At 41.8% G+C, this 22,296-nt stretch overlaps 1 protein-coding gene across 1 annotated transcript in view; it reads right to left on the bottom strand.

Annotated features, from left to right (window-relative positions):
* Positions 1-5,382: 5,382 nt before the first annotated feature.
* Positions 5,383-22,296, bottom strand: part of uvrag (UV radiation resistance associated gene) — a 93,821-nt gene continuing 76,907 nt past the window's right edge. The window contains exons 14-15 of the mRNA XM_061740199.1: positions 16,307-16,398; positions 5,383-6,721 (exon numbers count right to left, since the gene is read on the bottom strand). Of these exons, the coding sequence (XP_061596183.1) occupies positions 5,890-6,721; positions 16,307-16,398 (924 nt within the window). The 3' untranslated portion in view covers positions 5,383-5,889. The remainder of the gene's footprint in view (positions 6,722-16,306; positions 16,399-22,296) is intronic.

Raw genomic sequence — 22,296 nt, 5'->3', positions numbered from 1 at the left:
TTAGACTTCCCCTCAAATTGTGAAGATATACTGCTGAAGCATTTCAGCATTTTGTGACGTCCAGCAAAGAGGCTCAACCATGGAGGGATTTGCACTTCCATGACCTGATTTGACCTCTTATTTGGACTGAACTTGCAAACCCTGGAGAACATCAGGAATCAATTTTTCAGGACACAAAAGGAAAATAAGTAATTGATGAAACATTAAATAAGTTCAAGAAAGGCTCCAACTGATGAACCAGTTCGAAGATAAATAATCTGCATCTGTTCTACTACGAATCCAGCTTCCTAGTTCAAAAAACTGTAACCCTGAATGAGAATAAGCGAGAATAGATGATGGATGGATGGATGGATGGATGGATGGATGGATGCTCTACCACTTGAACAACTGGTAAGAGTACACAATCAGTTTGGTGAAACTTCTATGGGCATAAACCAGGTACAGAACCATCTGATGACATTACGGATCTTCTTTTTTTTTTGGATAACTGATTAAAGACAAACTGTATGACTTGAACTTTGAAATCTCACAGTTCTTTGCCACATTTGAACACCCGTTTGAGTGAGTGAGTGAGTGAGTGAGTGAGTGAGTGAGTGAGTGCATGTCTGCATGTCTGCATGTCTGCATGTCTGCGTGCGTGTGCTTTGGTGGCATTTATTTGACTTTTACTGTAATTAGATTTCAGGGCACTCGCACTTTTCAGCTCTGGACAGAAGCAGGGATTTTACATTTACTCCTTCTTTGTGGTTCAGATTGGAATTTTTATGAGATGCCAAATTAGAAACATATGGAATAGGTCACACTGAGACTGAATAATATTTCTTGTGCATCTGTTTTGGAAGAATACAGTCAAACACAGTTTGGTACGTCCAAAGTGACGCTGCATGGTTGGATAAAAAAGCTTATTGGTTTGTGTAATCTGGATGAATAACTTTCAACAAACATTTGACTGATACAGTTAGTGGTATTTCTAATATTACAAAAATATTATTCAAAAAAACAAAAATGTAAATGTATAACTCAACATTGGCAACAAAAATGCCTTTCACTATTATTAATCATTGATCATTTTTAGGTAATAAAACTAGTCAGAAAAAGAGATGATATGGCTGGCAGGGCAGCCTCGCATTCAAGTCATCTTACATGTGTCCAGTGACGTCCTCCTGGTCATCCAGTCCACTCCTGCAGTGGCTCTGCGTCCTTCAGATGGAGGGCAGGTGGTCTGAAGGTTCACTCAAAACATAAATAACTGCTTGGGAAGCAAAGGACTGCATATACTTCAACCAGGAGAGTCCTCTCTCTGAACAGAACAGAACATGAGCATGGTTTCTGGACTTTCAGACAGAGAAATAAATAAAGTGTTTTAAATTGATGGTTTGAAGTTTCCCAAAAAGCCCACTAGTCTTAAAATGTACTTCTAAACTAAACTTTGGATGCAAATGACTTAAACTATCCCGGTAGAATGTCAAAGCTTGAAATATCTTCGCTTATGTCTAAAAAGTCATGATCTTTTGCAAATATTTTAATCTTTTCCCAAGAATTCATTGCAGTGGTATGAGCAAACCCAATTTTTATAGCAGACACATCATGAGATTTTAGTTGAAGATACTAGTAAATTACAATTACAGTAATTCATGTCTTCTTTTTTTTGCTTGTTATTTTTATTTAAGTGTCCCTTTAGGTTGTAAATGTAAAACATTGTTTAGTTTGTTTTTCTGCAAGTCAGCAAGCAGAAGATTTACATGAAAGTGTTTCTTAGAGGTGAAGCGCAGCCTGATTTACAATGTATTTACTTTTGATACCCATCTGAACTAAAAGCTGATTTCAAGAAGTTAATATTCAACATTGGGGAAAGTGCGCCCTCTCAGATTCCAGCATAATCGAGTCCACGACCAGTGTAGCGAGAAGGGAAAAGGACGGCTTGGATTTCAGAGTTTTCCTGAAACGCAAGAACGTTGTGACAAAGAGATATTGGAAGTATTGTAAATTTCTTTTAGCATTCTGTTCTTGTTAAATATGTCTGGACATGTGAGAGGAATAAAAAGAATGCATCCCTGTCACTATAATGTGCACGGCGGAGACAAATCACTACCATTTCTGTTTGAAACATTTGTCAGGGTGATGTATTCTCACGCTACAATGTTGCCTTTTGCTTCATTTATCCCGGACCACTTCAGATCGGTCACATCGTAGAAGCACATCTTTCATAATAAAACCCGCGCTAGGAACGTAAGGACTTGTATCCAATTAAATTCAGAAGCGGAAAAGAAGAAAAAAAAAAGGTGGAGTTTTGGGACATCTGTTGCAGATTACAGGGATTCCCACAGAGTTCCCAGAGAAACTGGTCGGCCCGCTCGTGAACACAGGTATGTGGAAAAGAGGTGCAAGTGTTTATGTGCACTCTGGCGGATTTTGTTTCAAACATCAAAATAAGGACTTCAAGAAAGTTATGATAAATAAAGCTAAGAAATGTGAATATTAGAATTAAAAGTCTGGTATCTTGAGCAGTTCAGGTATGTGCTTGCTCATTCTTTTCACAATTACATCTACTTAATCTGTCCTTATATTATCAACTGATAAATATATTTGTATCCTCCGATCTCGACAGACAACTTCTTTAAAGGAGTACATAAACTCATCCCACTGGACTGCAAGTCTTTAATAACCAAAAAAAAAAAAATCTCCATACAAAAGTATATGTACATGGTCACTTACTGAACTGTATAGCAGTTTATGGAAATGATCTAACACTTTTCATATTTTAGTTTTACATAGAATACTTCCCAACATCAGCAACCACATAACTGGACCTGGAACACAGTGGACCACTGGTGGAGAGTCCAATCTCATCACGGCAGGAGATGCAGAGCAGCCGGGATCCTCACATCAGGTTAATATCAGTCTGAGATGTGAAGATATTTATAAGTGACGTAATCAAGAAATATGCATTGTTTTCACACACTTGTTTAGAGACATAAATAACCCAATAATTGAATACAAGTGCAAGAAAAGCATTTAGGACAGCGAGACACAGGACTAGATCACAGACAGTGGGATCGAGACAGTTGCAGTTAGTGAGCCAGGAATAGATCCAGGAATAGATCCAGGAATAGATCCAGGAATAGATCCTGCAACAGAACGGATTTTTGGTCTACTGACTGTATAAAAAAAAAAAAAAAAAAAAAAAAAAAAATGGACATCGAGAATAAAATTAATATTGATAGGGTACATTAACTTAAGAAAAAAAAATAGAGGAAAAGAAAGAATAGACAGATGAAAACAAAAACACCACAATTGCACCATATCCCTGCCATTTGCTGTGAGATCCAGCCAGCAACTCGTGATTCTCATCGTAAGACCTGAAGGAGAAAGTCGAGCCCATGTGGAGAAGGACAGGTGGGTCTGCCTGTCAGAGTGGAGGGGATGAGGTGAGTCACAGTTACGGAGTTTAAGACTGGGCTACCGGTTCCAGCTCCCACCTCCTCTTGGCAGAGCGAAACCTTGCTCTGTTCAAAGCTCACTAGTGGGATCTTTTTTTTTTTTTTACTGCGATTGTGTGACTATGTTTCCATGCTGATATGAAGTGCACACGTACATGCCCAGGTTTGCTCCCTCCTGCACACATCCACTGTCATGCAACCTGAATGGATACTGTGGAACCTTAAAGCTGAAGGTGGAAGTGCTGGGACAGCCGTCTCTTAAAAGAGAAAGAAAAAAACGATATTTGAAAAGAAAAGAAAAAGCTTCTTCGAGTAAGGAGGAAAGCAAACAACTTTCAGTGCAACGACAAGAAGACTGATTACAAACATGTTTTGCTGAGGCTGCAGTCTGGCTGTGGATGTTAATCTTAAATGCAGTTGAGCAGAGATTTTGTGTAAAAGGTTAAAGGCTGTTATTGCAATGAAGTCTGTGTAATATGGGCAGAAATATGTGCCACTAGAAACTGAATTTGAATCATTTATATTTGAATTTGAATTGCTCAACTTGAATAATTGCATTAAAAAACTGAATCTGAATCACATAATTTGAATTTGTATTGTTTAATTTGAATCATTGCATTGAAAAACTGAATCTACATTCCGAAAAACTGAATCTACATTCAGCTCTCACAATTCAAATTCAGTTCTTGAAATTCAATTTCAATTCTACTGTGCCAGACATCCGGGTCTTCTGGAGGAACAGCAATCGAGTGCAGATACAAAGAACTCGGGTATCAGTCACGTGACGTTTTTTGTTGTCAGCGCCATCTTGAGGACCGACCGGGGACATGTGTTTAATGCGTGTGTTTTATAATAGATCCATGGTTTAATGGTGCCTGTACTGCTTAAACAACCTTAACTTGCTCAATTCTCAACAGATTTTCAAACAGTTTGGTTTGTTATGAACGTCAGAGATGTAGTTATGACACTGCATACTTGTGAATAATTATAAACATTGAAAAACGTACTTTTGTATGAAAATAACAAGAAACAGATAGCTATGACATGGTATTTATATTAAATGAACATTTCTATAGTATTCTTAGTAATATTTATATTTACATTATAACACATATATGATTACCTTATAATATATATATATATATATATATATATATATATATATATATATATATATATATATATATATATATATATATATATATATATATATTATTACTACATTATAACATGTTTATATATTATTACATTATGATGTTTTTATATTATGACATAATGTGTGTATTATATGTGTATATGTGTACATTATAACATGTGTGTGTGTGTATATATATATATGTATATATATATAATGTAATAATATAAATACATGTTATGTCATTATATATATATATATATATATATATATATATATATACATACATGTTATAAGGTAATAATATATGTGATAATGTAAATATAAATATTACTAAGAATACTATAGAAATGTTCATTTAATATAAATACCATGTCATAGCTATCTGTTTCTTGTTATTTTCATACAAAAGTACGTTTTTCAATGTTTATAATTATTCACAAGTATGCAGTGTCATAACTACATCTCCGACGTTCATAACAAACCAAACTGTTTGAAAATCTGTTGAGAATTGAGCAAGTTAAGGTTGTTTAAGCAGTACAGGCACCATTAAACCATGGATCTATTATAAAACACACGCATTAAACACATGTCCCCGGTCGGTCCTCAAGATGGCGCTGACAACAAAAAACGTCACGTGACTGATACCCGAGTTCTTTGTATCTGCACTCGATTGCTGTTCCTCCAGAAGACCCGGATGTCTGGCACAGTAGAATTGAAATTGAATTTCAAGAACTGAATTTGAATTGTGAGAGCTGAATGTAGATTCAGTTTTTCGGAATGTAGATTCAGTTTTTCAATGCAATGATTCAAATTAAACAATACAAATTCAAATTATGTGATTCAGATTCAGTTTTTTAATGCAATTATTCAAGTTGAGCAATTCAAATTCAAATATAAATGATTCAAATTCAGTTTCTATGATTCAAATTCAGTTTCTAGTGGCACATATTTCTGCCCATAGTGTAAGTGGTATTGAGTTTAATGTCAGACTGGAAACCCTTAATACGCAGCAACTGAGACCAAATCCATTAGTGAATAATAAGATGCTGGAAAAAAAAAATCATGTTGGTGTCAGAAATAAAAGTTATGCTTTCTGTCCCAAAACTTTTAACACATTTAGATGTTGTAATTTACTCTTACTATGGAAATGTTTACAATAAGTGCAAATTGGTTATTCCAGAACAGCTCCTACCAGTTTTATGGTGCAGTTTGGGAGTGAAGACCACACCTCTCAGTTCATTTCCCTGCCTTGGATTTGTCCAGACCCCATGTGCAAGCTCCCCCCACCCCCCCAACTTTAGCTTTCTCCTTTCACTTGTCAGAGTTTTTGCGCGGCCGGCGGAAGCTGGACATGTTCTCATTTAGTGCATAGATGCGTCTGGAGAACTCCTCGAAGCCGGCCACGTCCAGCTCACCCAGCACCTGTTCATCACTATCCACAGCCACGGCGTGCTCCACGGGGATGCAGCGGTAGTCTTCCAGCCGAGCTTCATCCGCCAGTCCTAGACCTAACCCCATCCCCAGGCCCAGGCCCAAACCCGTGGCCTCCGTGCCCATGATCTCCTCCGCTTGCTCCACGGAGCAGTGCAGCTCTGGTATCAGGCTAAGCGGTGCCTGTCCTGCAACCAGGGAGCCGTTCATGGCCCCGGTGTGCTGGACGGCAGGAACAGTTTCCCCACCGAGGTTCTGTGTTGTAGAAGCGCTGCTGGCTGGATGCTTCTCAGCCGCTCCTTCTTCTTGAGCCGTCTCAGGCTGTTTGTCAGGAATTTGGGATTTCTGGTTTTTTTCTGCTGCTGTGTCTGTGTGCCCTCCCTCCTCCCTCTCATCCTGCTCTTTATTGGCCTCCATGGTTGTGGTGAGGTTAAGCGAGGCCATGCTGGCATCGAGGGAGCTGGACAGGTGTTTTGGTGCTGATGACGATGGCGCGTGGCCACCGGGGGGCTGCTCTCCACCTGTACCTGTGTTACAGGTGGGATGAGAGCCCTGCTTGTACTTGAGCTGTGCCTCAGCTTCGGAGCTCGCCCTCTTCCTCAGTCCTCGGTCGGGGGAGCTGGTGTGGCTACTCTGGCACATGTCCGAGGCAGACACACCCAGCTTGGACTTGGCGGGCACTGGAATGGAGCTGGAGACGTTATGTCGGTCACTGTGAGAAGCAAAGACAGGGACATCTGGTGAGTGTGCACGGAAACATAAATGATTACAAAACAAAATCCAGATATATCACTTATCGGAACTAGGCACTAGGCGATAAAAAACGGCCGCGATAACGTTATCGTGGGGTACTGTAATTATCGCAAATTTTTTTTTTTTGGTCACACAAGGCTACCAGCCAGGTAGAAGCCAGTGTTATTTTTTTTCATGTATTTTATTAATATTATTTATTATTATTATTTATTTAATATTTTTTCAGAGAGTAGTACAATCCGTGTGCATTTGACTACTGTGGCACTTTATTTTCACTCAATCTTTGTGTTGGCCATGCAGCTTTTGTTTTGTATACTACAGAGCAGTGCCTTTATTTTATTATTTTTCCAGAGAGCCGTACTAAGTAGCAGGCAGCCAGCCACTGTTAAAGTTTCAGAGAGTAATACAATCAGTGTGCATTTGGCTCTACTTTGTCACTTTATTTCTATTTGTCACTTATTTCTTTCGAATCTCAGGGAAGTATTTTCTTACAAAAAAAGAAAGTTCAAATAAGTACCGGTACCGGTACTATAGTTTACACTTTGTAATGCATAACATTTACAGTACACTATTTGTTCTCTACCTCAAGTGTCACTGTGTTGAGAATGATTTGAGAATAAATGTTCTGAAGGAACCAGTGGATCCGCGGTTAGTGTTTTTCCTTGCATTTTAAGAATTTTATAAGCGACACGCTAATATCGTGATAATATCGTAATCGTGATATTTTTGTCCACTAATATCGTGATATGAAATTTTCATATCGTCCCATGCCTAATCGGAACAAATGAACGAGCAAAACAACAGATGAAAGTGGGTTTTCTTAATGGGGCCAACGCTTATCACCACACTTCCACCCAGAGCACCCAGTTGCATGCTCCTAATCCAGGGGCAGCTGCAGCTCTTTGTAAATCACTCCACCTTACAGCATTCAGAAAACATTTGAGCAGCCTGTGAGTCGAGACTCATGTTCTACTGACTGGAAGAGCGCAGCAGGCGTCCGCCCAAGTATGTCAGACATTTTCTTCCCAAACAGATAACAGACTCAAGATCTTGGACACCCCACCCAGCCCCAGGACTGGAGTCATAAATCTACTTAAATGGGGCCCTCTCCACCTCCTCCAATAGCCACAGCCACGTATAATTTACTAGACTACTTAAGTGCTCTGTTCAACGTGACCGTTCTGCTAACTCGGGAACCGAGGCCCCATGTATGAGATTCATATGTTGGTTAAAGGCTTGAAGATGTGCAGTCATGATCAATAACTTTCCTCTTGTCTGGCACGTACCAAGGAAGTCTTCTGTGTAACAGTTGCATGTAGACGCAAGTGAGGAAAGCGTGATTCATTTACTGTGTAGAAGCGAAGAGTTTGGATGGTTTCTCTACCAAACACATGACAGCCTGAAGAAAAGGCGGCTGAGCTTAACCCTGTCAGACACCCTGCCGAGGTGGTCCTGACAGGGTTCACAGGCGGGACGCTCCGCTCACAGGGAAGGACAGGCATGTCTAGGCTGAAGGCAAACCTGTCGACTTCAAAGTGTTACAGCAAATTAGAACCATCCACAGAGTGAAGGTACAGTCGGAGAAAACTGACATTTAAAAATAATTAGACGCGCACAGATATAAATGCTGAGTGGTTAGCCAACCATATGAAGGGCATATCCACCAAACACGTAATTTATTTAATTCAAATGCTCTCCCTCCAACGAGCAAGTTTAATAGTGAAACAAAGCCTCTTCATGGAAAAAAGATTTTTTTTTTTAAATCAATAAATAATCAGGAGTGATAATAGAGAATCCTTCCACTTGAAACCCTCATGAGTTTTTATGGATCCCATTCCTAAAAAGTCAAAACCTTGCTAAGATCAAAGGAAGAGAGACAGATGCCATAAGATGCCAGCTGTAATTGAAGATAAGATAATAACAAAAGAAATGCTGTTCAGGCCAAGTGAGGATGACTGATGATGAGCCACGAGTTAAAGTTCCAGTGTGTCGTTTCTCTAACAGTGAGTGAATCGGTGACTGCACGTCCCAACGACAGCAGCTGATTCAAGGCCTTTAATTTCAATGTTAATCAGTCGTTTTCTTCCTTTCCTCCCTACAACTGGCTTTTTAAAAAAATCCAGATGCTCTGACTCCAACTAGCCTTTTCTACCAAAAACAAATGCCAAACAAATGACTGACAATAGCAACAAATAATAATAATAATAATTTGGTCATCACATGAAGGCTATTGAATAAAAATGAAATAGTTATCAAGAGACCGGGCGTGGAGAAGATCTCAGCCAGATAAACCTCATCACAAAATATTTCAATGCAAGTTCCAAGTCGATCTTTGGTCCTGATGTTTTGCACATACAGTACACAATATTCAATCTCTCCAGAAGATAAAACCTTTTGAGTTTGCATTTATACTCTTAAGTTAAATCTTCACCACGTGCATCGCTATGGTGGAATGTGGCAAACAAACACTCATGTTCCCTCCACGATGAATTATTGTGATGCTAAAATGTTGGACAAGAAAATGCGGCAGCAGCGTCGGTGTCAACATGCTCAAGTTACCAGAGCGCAGCATCACTTCACAGGGTTTAAATCTTCACTGCAGCAGAGTCTTACTGAGACAAAATGCACTCCTGATTTGTTGCCGAGCATCCCTGTGGTGTGACACACACATAAATTGATGCATTCTGCTAGATGCTGCAGTTTATTAGAAGTTGTTATATTGCATGTTATGATGCTGCTGGGAATGTCTCGGCATTCCTCATGTCAGAAGTCTGTTTACTCTGATGCTATAAACCTCTAGAAAGGTCTAACATAATCTCACAAGAATGCACACTACCAAGAAATAATGCAACTTTCTGATCAAAAGGGTCAAACTTTTACATTTTGTGGACATGTTTAGGCCGGAAGACATAACTACCGCTTCTGCTGAGGACAAAAAAATATGTTGTTCTTGGTAGAAAAATGTTCCCTCCAGTGGTAACTCTAGCTACTCGCCAACAGGAGTTTTTCAGGTTTGTCTAAGCTCTAGACCTTCTGCTGCAACCTAACCTGCCCTACCTAACCCCCAACCTGATTGCTTGCTATGAAGACCTGTCTGCCTAAATCATAAAGCAGACTGACAGGACAGGCCAGAATAGTCTTCATTCCTCCACCGCTTTTCACTTCCACTACTAATGTCAAACCTGGCACATTTCAAGGTGATTCAGAAATTAGGGAAGCTGAGCTTTTCCACGGCCCAAAGCCCAGACAGGCTTCACAGCACGCCCCTGTTCATATTCAAACCCTGCTACGAGCCAGGGGCCGGAGCCAAAACAAATAGTGGCAGACAAGATTCAGCTGTTTCATGTGGTTTAATAAGAGCCCATGAAACGTCTGCAGTAAACTTAGCTAAAAATGGATATGCACTCCGGTGGAAGCTTGGTGTTCCTTTTGTTTTGACTTTAAATTGACAAGACTGATCGACTGTAAAGCCTTTAAAGGACATAACAACAACAACACAGCAGGCTCTGCACAACCAACAACACCTGACCTTCCTCTGATTCAGATTCGTTAGCTGGCAACTAACATCTGTCATGAAGTGAAGATAAAGCGCAAATGATACATCAACTACACCTGAAACAGAATTAAATGAGGTTAACTGTGCAGATTTAAAATCAAATGCCATTTGAAATGTTCTGAAGATTGAATCTTTTTTTTTTTTTTAACTGAAGCAGGAACTGTGGTGGGCTATGATACTGGATGAGAGGAAAAGAGGAACATAAAAGGAATGAAAATGATCATCCCTCAGTATATCCCTCATACTCCCTCCCTGGTGCTGCAGGTGAAGATCCTGTCATCCACCCGCTTCCACGGAGCCATCCATCCATCCATCCATCCATCCATCCATCCATCCATCCATCCATCCATTTTTTTCGCTTATCCGTTCCCGGGTCGTGGGGGCAGCAGCCTCAGCAGAGATGCCCAGACTTCCCTCACCCCAGACACTTCCTCCAGCTCCTCCGGGGGGAGTCCAAGACGTTCCCAGGCCAGCCGAGAGACATAGTCTCTCCAGCGTGTCCTGGGTCTTCCCCGGGGTCTCCTCCCGGTGGGACATGCCTGGAACACCTCCCTAGGGAGGCGTCCAGGAGGATCCGATACAGATGCCAAAGCCACCTCAGCTGACTCCTCTCAATGTGAAGGAGCAGCGGCTCGACTCCGAGCTCCTCCCGTGTGACCGAACTCCTCACATCTCTAAGGGAGCGTCCAGCCACCCTGCGGAGGAAACTCATCTCGGCCGCTTGTATCCGCGATCTCGTCCTTTCGGTCACTACCCAAAGTTCATGACCATAGGTGAGGGTAGGTGCGTAGATTGAGCGGTAAATCGAGAGCTTCGCCTTTCGACTCAGCTCCTTCTTCACCACGACAGTCCGGTACATCGACCGCATAACTGCAGACGCTGCACCGATCCGTCTGTCAATCTCCCGCTCCATCGTCGCCTCACTCGTGAACAAGACCCCGAGATACTTGAACTCCTCCACCTGAGGCAGGACTTCTCCCCCCACCCCGAGAAGGCACGCCACCCTTTCCCGGTGGAGAACCATGGCCTCGGTTTTGGAGATGCTGATTCTCATCCCTGCCGCGTCGCACTCGGCCTCAAACCGCCCCAGCACATGCTGGAGGTCCCGGTCTGATGAAGCCAAGACGTCATCTGCAAAAAGCAGAGATGAAATCCTGTGGTTCCCCTCCGGCCCCTGGCTACGCCTAGAAATCCTGTCCATAAAAATTATGAACAGGACGGTGACAAAGGGCAGCCCTGCCAGAGTCCACCGGGAACAAGTCTCCATGGAGCCACATTAATCCAAATGAAGCAGGAGGTGCTATGAGCATCATGATCTTTGACGCTTGCAACTAAATTATGTCTGAACTGCGATGTGAGACAGTCCACAAAACACGGGTGTAAGTCTTTACAACTGGATAATTCATTAACTGACAAACAGGCTGCAGTTTTCTTTATGCCTAACTGTGGCAGGAGTGCAGGAGCACCACAAGGCGTTACTCATCATTTCTCTTCAATCTGCACATCTACGACTTCAGTACAACAGAAGAGTCCTCTCATCTCCAATAACGCTCAGATGACTCCGCTTTTGTTGCGGAAAAGGTATTTACAGCAACGTCTCTGACCACTTTGACCAGCGATCACGTCATCTTGAACGTAACCAAGATAAAACAAGTGAATTTTTATTAGGACTAGGAATAAGCCAAACACTATTTCCATTCTTGGAAAGAAGTGGAAGTTGTGGAGGACCACAGACACCTGGACTTCTCCTCAGCCGCAGGCTGGAGGTCTTGAGGAAGAATCAGAATCAACTTTATTCACCAGATTTGTGCAAACAAACAAGAAATCTGATTTGGAGTGTGTGACTATTACTATTCAGCAGAGCGATGGCCTGGGGAAAGAAGCTGTCTCTGTGACGGGTGGTTTTGGTGCGCAGTGCTCTGTGGCGCCTACCAGACGGGAGGAATGAGAATAGTTTGTGTATGGGGTGTAAGGGGTCTGCAAAGATGCTCCTTGCCTGTTTCCTGACCCTGGACTGGTACAGGTCCTGGATGGAGGGAACGTCGGCACTAATTATTTTTTCTGCAGACTTTACCATCTGTTGTAGTTTGTACTTGTCATGTTTGGTGGCTGATCCAAACCAGACAGTGATGAAGGAGCCCAGGACAGGCTGGATGATAGAGTAAAAGGTGAACATCCAGAGCTGTCTCAGGAAGTAAAAGCTCTGCTTTGCCTTTTTACAGACAGCCCCTATGTGGGAGGTTCACTTCAGATCCTGGGAAGTTGTGAATCCCAGAAGTCTGAGAGTGTCCGTAGCAGACACCGTGTTGTTGAGGATGGTGAGTGAGGGAGTGGCGGGGCTTTTAATTAAGGCTTAGGTCATGCTGTGTTTGTAGCAAGAGGTTGCATATGTTCTGTTAGTCTGTGCTGGAGAAGTTTCATCTGCAGTCATCGGTTGGTGCATTAGCATCTGAGCCAGAGACTGAAAGAACTGATTAAACTGATTAAGAGGTCTGGCTTTGTGCTGGAGAACATTTTTGAAAAGAAAGATGCTGCATGAGCTACTCAGTATACATCAGTTTAATATTTTCAGGCTGAGATTTCTTCAGCTCCTCTACATTAAGCTGTGAGAGCGATGTTTTTTCCTGACAGCTGCATTAACTCTTTCCAATGATTCTCAGTGCCAAAAGATTCAACCTTCTCAGATGAAATACATGATCTACCTGCCTCTTTGCTTGTTCAACAAATTGGCCATTTTTTACTTTGCTTTGGACAGTTAAGCAGTGGAACCATTTAAGTTCCCTTAGGAATGATTAAAATACTTTTCATTTCAAATATGATATAATGAGGGTAAAATAATGTATTTTTCCAAAATCATCAGCTATTATTAGAAAACATAGCAAACCCACAGGGCAGCTGACCAGCATGACATACTTTTCAAAATGTATTTCCCCATTTTCCAGTGACAAGACTACTCCATTTGAATATCACATCCTCATTATACACGCTCCGTTTGCACTCGCTCTGGAGTACCTGGGAGAGATTCCCGTCCACCGGCTGCATGCTGAATCGCTGGGCCAGGCCTTTGTTTCCCCCTTGTTCACAGTCCTGGTTCCAGGGAACCAAGTGGAATCAGGACCCTGTGAACGTCTGCCAGACCTTCAGTATATGTGGAGCAGCAAAAGGGAGCACGTTGAACCCGTTTGCTTTGATCTCGGCAGACTTTGCAGTGTGCAAAGATTGGTTTCTGGTCCTGCCTCCGTTTGGTTCGGGGTAATAGATTCACCATATTTCTGCTGGTTTCCATCTTTCAGTGATAGTAAGGAACAAAAACATGTTTTTTTTTCACCAGAGCTGGATTGTATAAACCCTGTCAGGTCATGATGTATTTCTGAGGCTGAAGTGTTTGGAAATGTATAAAGACGTGACCTACAGCTTGTCAGATGAGCAACATATAGGCCGCTGTTTTAGAAAAGACAGAACAAACACACACAAAACAAAGAAAAACCACTTGTAGTAAGCGTCCCTACATTCTGACCTGTACAGTTACAACATGTCCAAGATGATCCTACTTTGTTCTTATGGTGTGGTTCTTGGCACATGGAAAGCTATCACCCTGCAGACAGGACGCATGCTGAATTACTTATATAATGGAGGAAACGGCTTCAAAATTTGCTCTGGAAACAGTTTCCTTGGCCATAGTCTTCATAACAACATCCTTGATTGGATGCAAGGGAGAAAGAAGTGGCAAGGGGCGGGGGTGGGGAGCCAGCAGCCGCTCCCAGTCCATAGGAAAATTACCTGCAGATGCCATCAAATTTCTTCATACATCCATATTTCATAAGATGGATCCCAGTGCAAGACATCGTATCTGAATTTACTATTTTCCCCCATCATAAGACTGAAACTGATCTGGAAAGGAAACTGTGTGTAAAATGCATATCCCTCTTATTACAGGCTCTGCTGAACAGCTACGCCCTTGGAGACTTTCACTTTTTCGTTTTGTTTCCCCCCCTCACACCACGGCTCACCTGTGGACCAGTACACATGTTATTGCCAGTTTTGGAGTGGCTGCACGGACCGTCTGTCCCTGCTAGGAAAGTTTAGATCAGCTTAACAGATTGGTCACGCCCGTGTCTACTGGACAGGACTGATTGAAAAATTCAATTAGCTTATTTCCTGACAATGCTGAATTCTTCTGAAGCGTCTGCACTGCAGTATGTTTTAAAATGATGAAGAAAAGCTGTTTTTTTTCTTTCTTTAGTCACTCAGCTGTTTGCTTGAGTCAATACAAAGCAACTTTTGTCCATGTTCCTGTGGTCTTGCTGTCACACAGGAGTGTGGCTTTGGCAAACCACTGGAGAACTGTTAAATATCCAGCTCCACTTAAAAAGCCTTCCATGCACCCGTGTGCATGGCTTCAGGGTAGCGGACCTGTGCTTTCATCTCCTGCATCTCTCGGCCCTTCCACCTTCCATTAAGCAGAGGGGCCAGTGGAGAGCTGATTTGGGCGCTCAGGCTTTTCATGGCTTCTTCCCTTTCAAAACAAAAGATTATTCAATTAATGTTTGTAATACTCGTTTTCCCTTTTGCTGACCTTCAGAGACAAGTGGAGATCAAAGCCAGCTTTGTCGTTTATAGGGCCGTGGAGCTGATGTCTGAAGCATACCAACTCAGGTTTTAGTGCAGGTTACTTACAGACCAAACGATTGCCGAGGAAGAGAGGGAGACATCTAAGCGCTCCACTTTACAGGGAAAAAGTGGCTGCTGCAAAACTCATCAAACATTGCTCCTTTAAAAACGTGAGTTACATATGATATCCAGAAGTGGTCTGTCGTTAAAAGCCAAAGCATTGCAACTCCTACTAAAAAGCATAGCAACTTTTTCCTGAAATGTTTTTTCAAAAAGCTACTTTTGCTACGAATCTATGTCACCAAGCTGAAAAACAGTACAAAGCCTGATGTCAAAACTTAATAAATGTGGCATCAAACTACTGTTCATCATTCACTACTCTGCAAACTCCACCGGCACAAATCCGATTGGACCTGATGACAACTGTGGTAAGAAATCCGCACAGAATGCATCTACTGCTAACATTCTGGCAGCACACACTCAGATGTTCTTTGTCCAGACACAAGGACGACTTGCTCCATATTAAACGAGTGATCATACTGTTACGTCTGCAGCATCTGAATATCTTGCCACTTTGTCTTGTGCAGCTCGTGTCTTTTATTACGCTTTCTGCACAGACAACTCATTTCGATTCAAATCAGCATGCTAAATGGAACCAATTTCGTGATGATGGGCCACATCCCGGAAAGCACACTGTATATTCATGCCGTTGCATTTTTTATGGAGGGAGCGGTTGTGTACGACTGAGTCCTTCTCGTCCGTTGTGGGCCTTGGGTAATCACAGATGAACATGCTCAAAGCTGAATGCATCCCCTCAAACCTACAGCAGAGAAGATCAGCTAGAGAAAAAACTGAGTCTGCAAAGAATTACTTCCAACACTGACTGCACTGCAAAAATACAATCTGACCACTTGACAGCACAATGAGAGTATACAACTGACAGACACGCAAGCACTAAGAGAAGCTTTTCATGCTGGACAGAAAAGGCCTCAAGAAGGCCAACTTACAATTAGCATTATAATCATCAGGGAAACTTTGCCAACCGGACTAGTTTGAAAGTGTTTCATATTCTGGAAAAAGCTATTGGCTGAGCTCGTCCAGATTTGTTTGTTGTTGCTGGCATTATGCGTGTTATTTTAAGTTTTGTGCTCATGCGGTTAGATGATAAATGGAATAGCTTTTCTGATAATACTAATATGAATAAAATAAAATAAATGAGTAAAAATAAATGGCTGTATAAGAAATTGTTTCTGATTCTGATTTCTGAAAGTTTGATTAAAATATGAACTTGTGTAAATATGAGTTAGTTTTCTACATCTTTAAACCTGATTTGATTATTGCAACAGTTGTGGTGATGCACGTCTTTTTCATTCTTACCATCGCACCATCAGCCCATGCTCCAGAAAGCTCTTCAGGTTGGGTAGTGTCTGCTGCAGGTCTGGGGTGGTCAGGCCATGCTGATATCTCAGCTGCAAGACAAGGGAACACAAACTATATTGTTAACCTTAAAACAACATATTGCACCTCAATGAGGCCACAGATACAGCTCGGGGTGGGCCAGCACCACCACGTATCATTTTGACAAGGCTGCACTTAATGTTTGGAGAAGAAAGAAAGATCACCGACAGAGGAGGTCGGAAGTCTACATTCCTTTACCATGATGCATTTCTATTCTCCCCTTCGGACTCAACTATGCGCACAATAAGCTCTTTTTTCTATGTTGATAGAAGAAGAGACGCTGGTAGCAAGAAAAAACTTTGGATAAAACATCTGGACAAAATGAGTCAAAGAGCATAGATCTATTCAGGACAAAACCTCACTCCTTTGGTAGATCTGCTTCTAAATTTAGCCTTGAGCCGTCTCTCCTTTGTACCACAGTCCTTTATTTAATGACAGAATTAAATCCAGTGGAGAAAAACCCCCAAAATAAAAAAAAAACAAAAACAAAACAAAAACAAAGCCACCTCAAAGCTCGAGCTCTCGTGCCAGAAAACTCTCTTCCAATAGTCGAGTAATGTCACACCGATGCCAGCTCGTGTCCCGGGGAGTTTATTTAACCTGTATGTATGAACAGCAGAGAGTCATCATGCCGCACGTCCAGCGTATATATCAGAGGCCCCTCTGTCACACATGCTGCCTACACCAGCACACATCTGTTTTGTTTCCACTTGGGTACCACGGCAACTACACTGCATTTTTCTTTCCCCACACACACTCCTGGTGAAGAGATTAATTGCACATGACTGTGATAACCCATTCACTCAGGATAACGTCCTCCTTTGTCATATAACAGAAGAAAAAAAAAAGAAAAAGAAATCAATGTTTAGACCCATGAGGTTAAAGGTCACAAGTCCGTCTTGAGATGGTTTTGTTTTACATTTAAGGAGGAGATATTTGGGTGTCAGGGTATCATGATAAAATACATTTGTTCGAGCAAACATTACATTCTTGAGGACAACAATTTAGATTTCCTACACCTGGGAATCAAAAGTGTGTTCTGCCGGATGAAGATGCACAGTTATGGAGCAGGTGGTACTCATTCATCTGACTTTGTTCCTTCTACATGGGCTCGTCTTCACCAGACCAGCAGCTGCTGCTCCTCTGTGGTTCAGTCAGCCATGGCATTATGGAGACACATGAGAAAGATCTAATTTTGTGTTCTTTTTAAAGTACCGGACCACACCAAGGAGTGGTCACAGGGTTTGTTTGCCAGGTCACTCGGAGAGCAAGTGCTGCTCAACCCAAAATCCCGTTATTTTCTGTGGCAAGTCAATGAAGAGGAGCAGGAGAAATTACCATTCCATCTGTTAGGCTTTTCCCTCAGTGAATAAGGAAAAACATTCGGATGAAATCATGTGAAGCAACATGTATATCATCAGAAAAATGAGAACTTTGAGAGTGTTTTAGTCACCTGCTTTAACGGGACTATTGGTCTCATAAAGCTTGATTAATAGCAAGGGTAGCTGCATAAAGCATTCACGTCGACTCTGCACACAGAACACATGCACTTGTATCAGATTTCCACAAACAAAATAGCTGAATCCCATTTTTCTCCAACAGCTGCCAGAATAACCCTTGCAGTGTATGATATTAGTGGTACAACATGTGTATAACACATTCAAGTGTGTTTGTCTACGTGTGTGTTCTGGCCTTAAATAGCACGTATCTTTTAGGCGAGCCAAGGAAGCAACAGTCCTGATGGTATCAGGAGGAGGTTTTATTGAAAGCAGCTCAAACTGTGGGAGCTGGACAAGGGTGTCACCTCTAAACCAGATGGTGATGGAACGGTCCAAAATCTACGAGAACAACACAGAGATCCATTCATGGTTCAGAGTAAACCTCAGGGTCTGACCAACTGATGATGGAACTGGGTTTGAAACAGTCGGCCAAGATCAATAACACCAACAGTTTAAAAATACTAAAAAAGAAAAACAGCAACATGGTGAAGGGGGGGTTGCTTTTTCTGTTACCAGATGTTTAAAAAACATGAAAAAAGTATATTACTTAAGGTTCATGTCCAAAAAGTATAAAGTCATAAATCATGGATTAGATATGGGAAGAAAAATATGTGTATATATATATATATATATATATATATATATATATATATATATATATATATATATATATATATTATGGCATGTTAAATAGTATAAGCTTTCTTTCTCAGTATGAATGCAGGAAAAAAAAAGAAACTATTTTAAATCCCATTTCTTGGCCAGCACTCGGAAGTGTATGTAATAACCTCAATGCACGTCTCACAGAAGCCCAGTGACATAGTGCACGCCCACAAGTATCAGTGTGTTTGGCAGAAGAAGTGAATGAAAGTGCATGCCTCTCATTATTTTTCCTACATCAAGGAAACATTCAGAAAAAAGTACATTGAGGAGGAGTGACCCGTGACGACACAGTCTGAGTTCCCGCTCTTACGGTGAAGTTCGTTGTGATCCATTAGAACAAAGAGAGGCCGTGAAAAATGCAGCGGATCCAAGATTTGTCTTAAGCACATTATTTCAAACCACCTCCATGTGTGATTTTGAAGCTTTTGCCAAGTCTCTGCCAGTGGACACCAAAGACATGTGAGCAACGTGTCTGTCTGGCAGCAGAAGAGCGCCATCAGCGCTGCTGCCTCACACTGCTGTAATGATTTGTGTTAGATACGGTCATAAGAAAGAATCCACACAGCTGACCTCGTGCTCAACCACGCAGACCATCAGTATTCATAAACTGGTCTGGCCCTCCCTGGTGGAAGCCGCATTAGGTCTCCTGTCAGAGTAGTATGTGTATATATTTGTTACTCATAGCCCTCATCCTGCAAAGGCATTTACACTGGATGGAGGCTGTCAAATATGCACACATCAGCCCTCTCCTTCCAACTTTGTTCTATTTAGACAAACACAAGAACATTAGTGACCCGGCTAAATCATCTGGAGAAAAAAAAAAGACAGAGAATGTGGTAAAAAAGGCAGAGATGTGCAAGGCAGCTTAATGACAAAAAGCTGGGTGTCATTTGCAACATTTGGCGCCGAGAAAGCTTTGATTTCAAGATGGAAACAAACAGATGAGTGGGAAGGTTTAGATTCTGGCCTGGAAACCCAAACTGATCCTCGGGAGTATGTTATTACCGATATCTGCCAATGTGTTGCAATTGACACTGAATAAGAAAAACCCAACAGTTTGATTGCGCTGCATCCAACGGGATACAGAACCTATCGGTGTTTCTGTGTCAGAAACCACATGATGTGCATTGCTCACAATCACTTCGCCTAAAGAAACGGCTCGTCATTTCTCGTTTCTCTTTCTTACGTCCTTGTGATGAAAGCTGGATTTGGCCACAAGGTTCTTTGTAATGGGGCTAACCAGATCGTGGTGAGAAACTCCCCGAGCCCATTGAGGACGGCTGAAAGGCGAGAAGACCAAGTTGCTGGAGGTGGGGAGACCCAAAGGGGCTTTTTCATATGATGACATAGTGAAATAGATCTCTCCTGCTCTCCTCATGGCTGCTTGCAATTAAGTGTCTGGACACTACCGGGCCTGTTTACCTATTCAGCGGAACTCCGTCAAGGATATGGAAACTGCAACATTGGTTGAGAGGTTTGGCACGAGTGTGCGTGCGAGAGAGTTTAGAAGATGAGTGCAACTGACCAATCACATTGAAGAATTTGGGAAACTCATCCTGTTTCATCACCAGATAATGTAAAAGCCCAAAGAATGCAGCAATGTATACAGGCCTCGCTTGCCAATCCGCTGGAGCCATGACCACACATAAACACACTATAGCTGACTGCAGGAACAAGTCAGTTTACAGTACATGCCACCCATCATTTGGCAAAACCTTCTTGTTTGCCCTGAGCTCAGAACAAAGGGCTAAACAAACACAACCTTGCTTATGTTGCATATTACAGTTTCCCTAAATCTGTCAGTCCCAATCACCTTCAGATTAGACCACTTATGTGGGCGGGATGCTGAGAATTGTGAAGTTAATTACTAATGATGTGGCACAGAGGGGTGGTCCAGGTAACAAAGCATATCGGCCTGCTTTCCTGCCTTTCTCTGCTGGTTGTTAGCTATAAAAGAAATGCTTCAGAGTGCAGACCTCCCTGTTCTAGCAGCAATCTTGTGTTATCACTAGGGATGCATACTTGACCCGCCGATACTTTCATTAAGACGAATGCACTTTCGGCATCAAAAGCTTCCGTCTTCATATCAAACTCTGGAATATCATGTGCATGTTTGACCTGCGTTGTAAACAATTAGCCTGTGATTTCCAGTCAGCACACCCCTTGTACACTGGGATAAAAATAGAAAGAGTATCAGTTTTACATGCTCCTTGGGGAAAGTAATCAGGAAGCTCATTAGTTTCTATGACAGCTTGTTATAAAAGGGGCTGACCAGGTGTTCGGTCCTACGCCATCCCTGTGCTAAAACGGCAGACAGAATATTTCAGTGCAGTCTACGAGGCTCATGCAGACGTTAGTTTTCATAAATGAGTGAAGGCTGTGGAGCCTTAAGAGACGACCTGGCATCGACAATCTTTCAGGACAGTGGCCTTTCTTGTCCAGTTGACTAATTCCTGAGCAGATGACATCCATGTGAACTAAAAGTAAAAATCTGTCAAAATAAATGATTTTATTACACAGGCCTTACATCCAAGCCTATCTTCACAATAGACTATAGGTCCCAGCTTTCATCATTGCAACAGGTGAACTTTTAACTCCTCTGACTACAGCTGTCACCATCAGTATATATATATATATTCATGATCTCGATTTATTCTCTCGCTACATCTTTGTTTCTTGTACTTGACTCACACAGTGGCACACTGTTCCAATTATTGTTAGTTTTTGTTAGCAGCTCTGACAGCCACATAAACAATTCAGAGTCCTTTCATTGGCATCATTCTTTTAAATGTATAATACACTAACCAGAAGAAGTTGTATGCAGCTTTGGTCAAATAAACATTTCATTCATCCATGCGGCCTGATACTGTGCAAACATCAGTATGATGTTTTTATCTAGGGGGAGACTTCAATCAAATATTTGGTTTTGATGTTTCAGTATAGTTTGACTCGACTACAACTCTTGCCTCTTGTGGCCGAGCAGCGAACCCAGACTTGAGAAAACTTGGAGAGAAAAAATTCTGGAAGAGATATTCCTTTCTAAAGGTGCCACACAATATAACGAAACTACCACAAGCAACTACAATATATCCAAGACTAGGACTGAAAACTGATACACATGCTGGTAAATCCTTCCATAACTCAAAATCACTTTGCAGGACACGCATCTACGGGAACATGGTGTAAAATTGCCCGTACTCATGAGAATTTTCTTCAGTGTGTTCAATTGATTGTCCCCAACAACTTCATTTGATCTCTATTGGACAGAACTTCCCCTCTGAGAAGCGCTTTCTAGCTCAGTGGTGGATTTGAAATGGTTGATTATGTTTGCTCCGACGCAGCACTTCAATGATTCCGCCCATCTGGCCGACCCTGGGCACATAATGAAACTCAGCCCGAAAAGCCTTCGCTCATTTACTGAACGCATTAGACTGAAATGCTGACCAGGACGCACACAAAATAGCCAAGACAAAATAGGCACAGATGGGAGCTAAACTGTCCTGATGGAAGACAAGAAAGTGTGTGCCTGGAAGACAAGAAAGTGTGTGCCTAAAATACGCCGATTTCTAAGGTCCCTGTGCGTTATTATTTGGCATGCTTGTTAATTTTTGACTTGGTGCCTTCTGATTTTTGCATTTAAAGCTTTTCCACGGCTGATGGTGAAACTTCACATGGCGTAAAAAGAGGTTCGCAACATCAACGATCATGTGCTAGAATGTGGAACATGAAATCCAACTTGATTAATCG

The sequence above is a fragment of the Cololabis saira genome, chromosome 14 (assembly GCF_033807715.1).
Source record: "Cololabis saira isolate AMF1-May2022 chromosome 14, fColSai1.1, whole genome shotgun sequence".
Taxonomy (NCBI): Eukaryota; Metazoa; Chordata; class Actinopteri; order Beloniformes; family Belonidae; genus Cololabis; species Cololabis saira.
The sequence above is the reverse complement of the archived record's forward strand: the minus strand, read 5'-3'. Positions and strand labels throughout refer to the sequence as shown.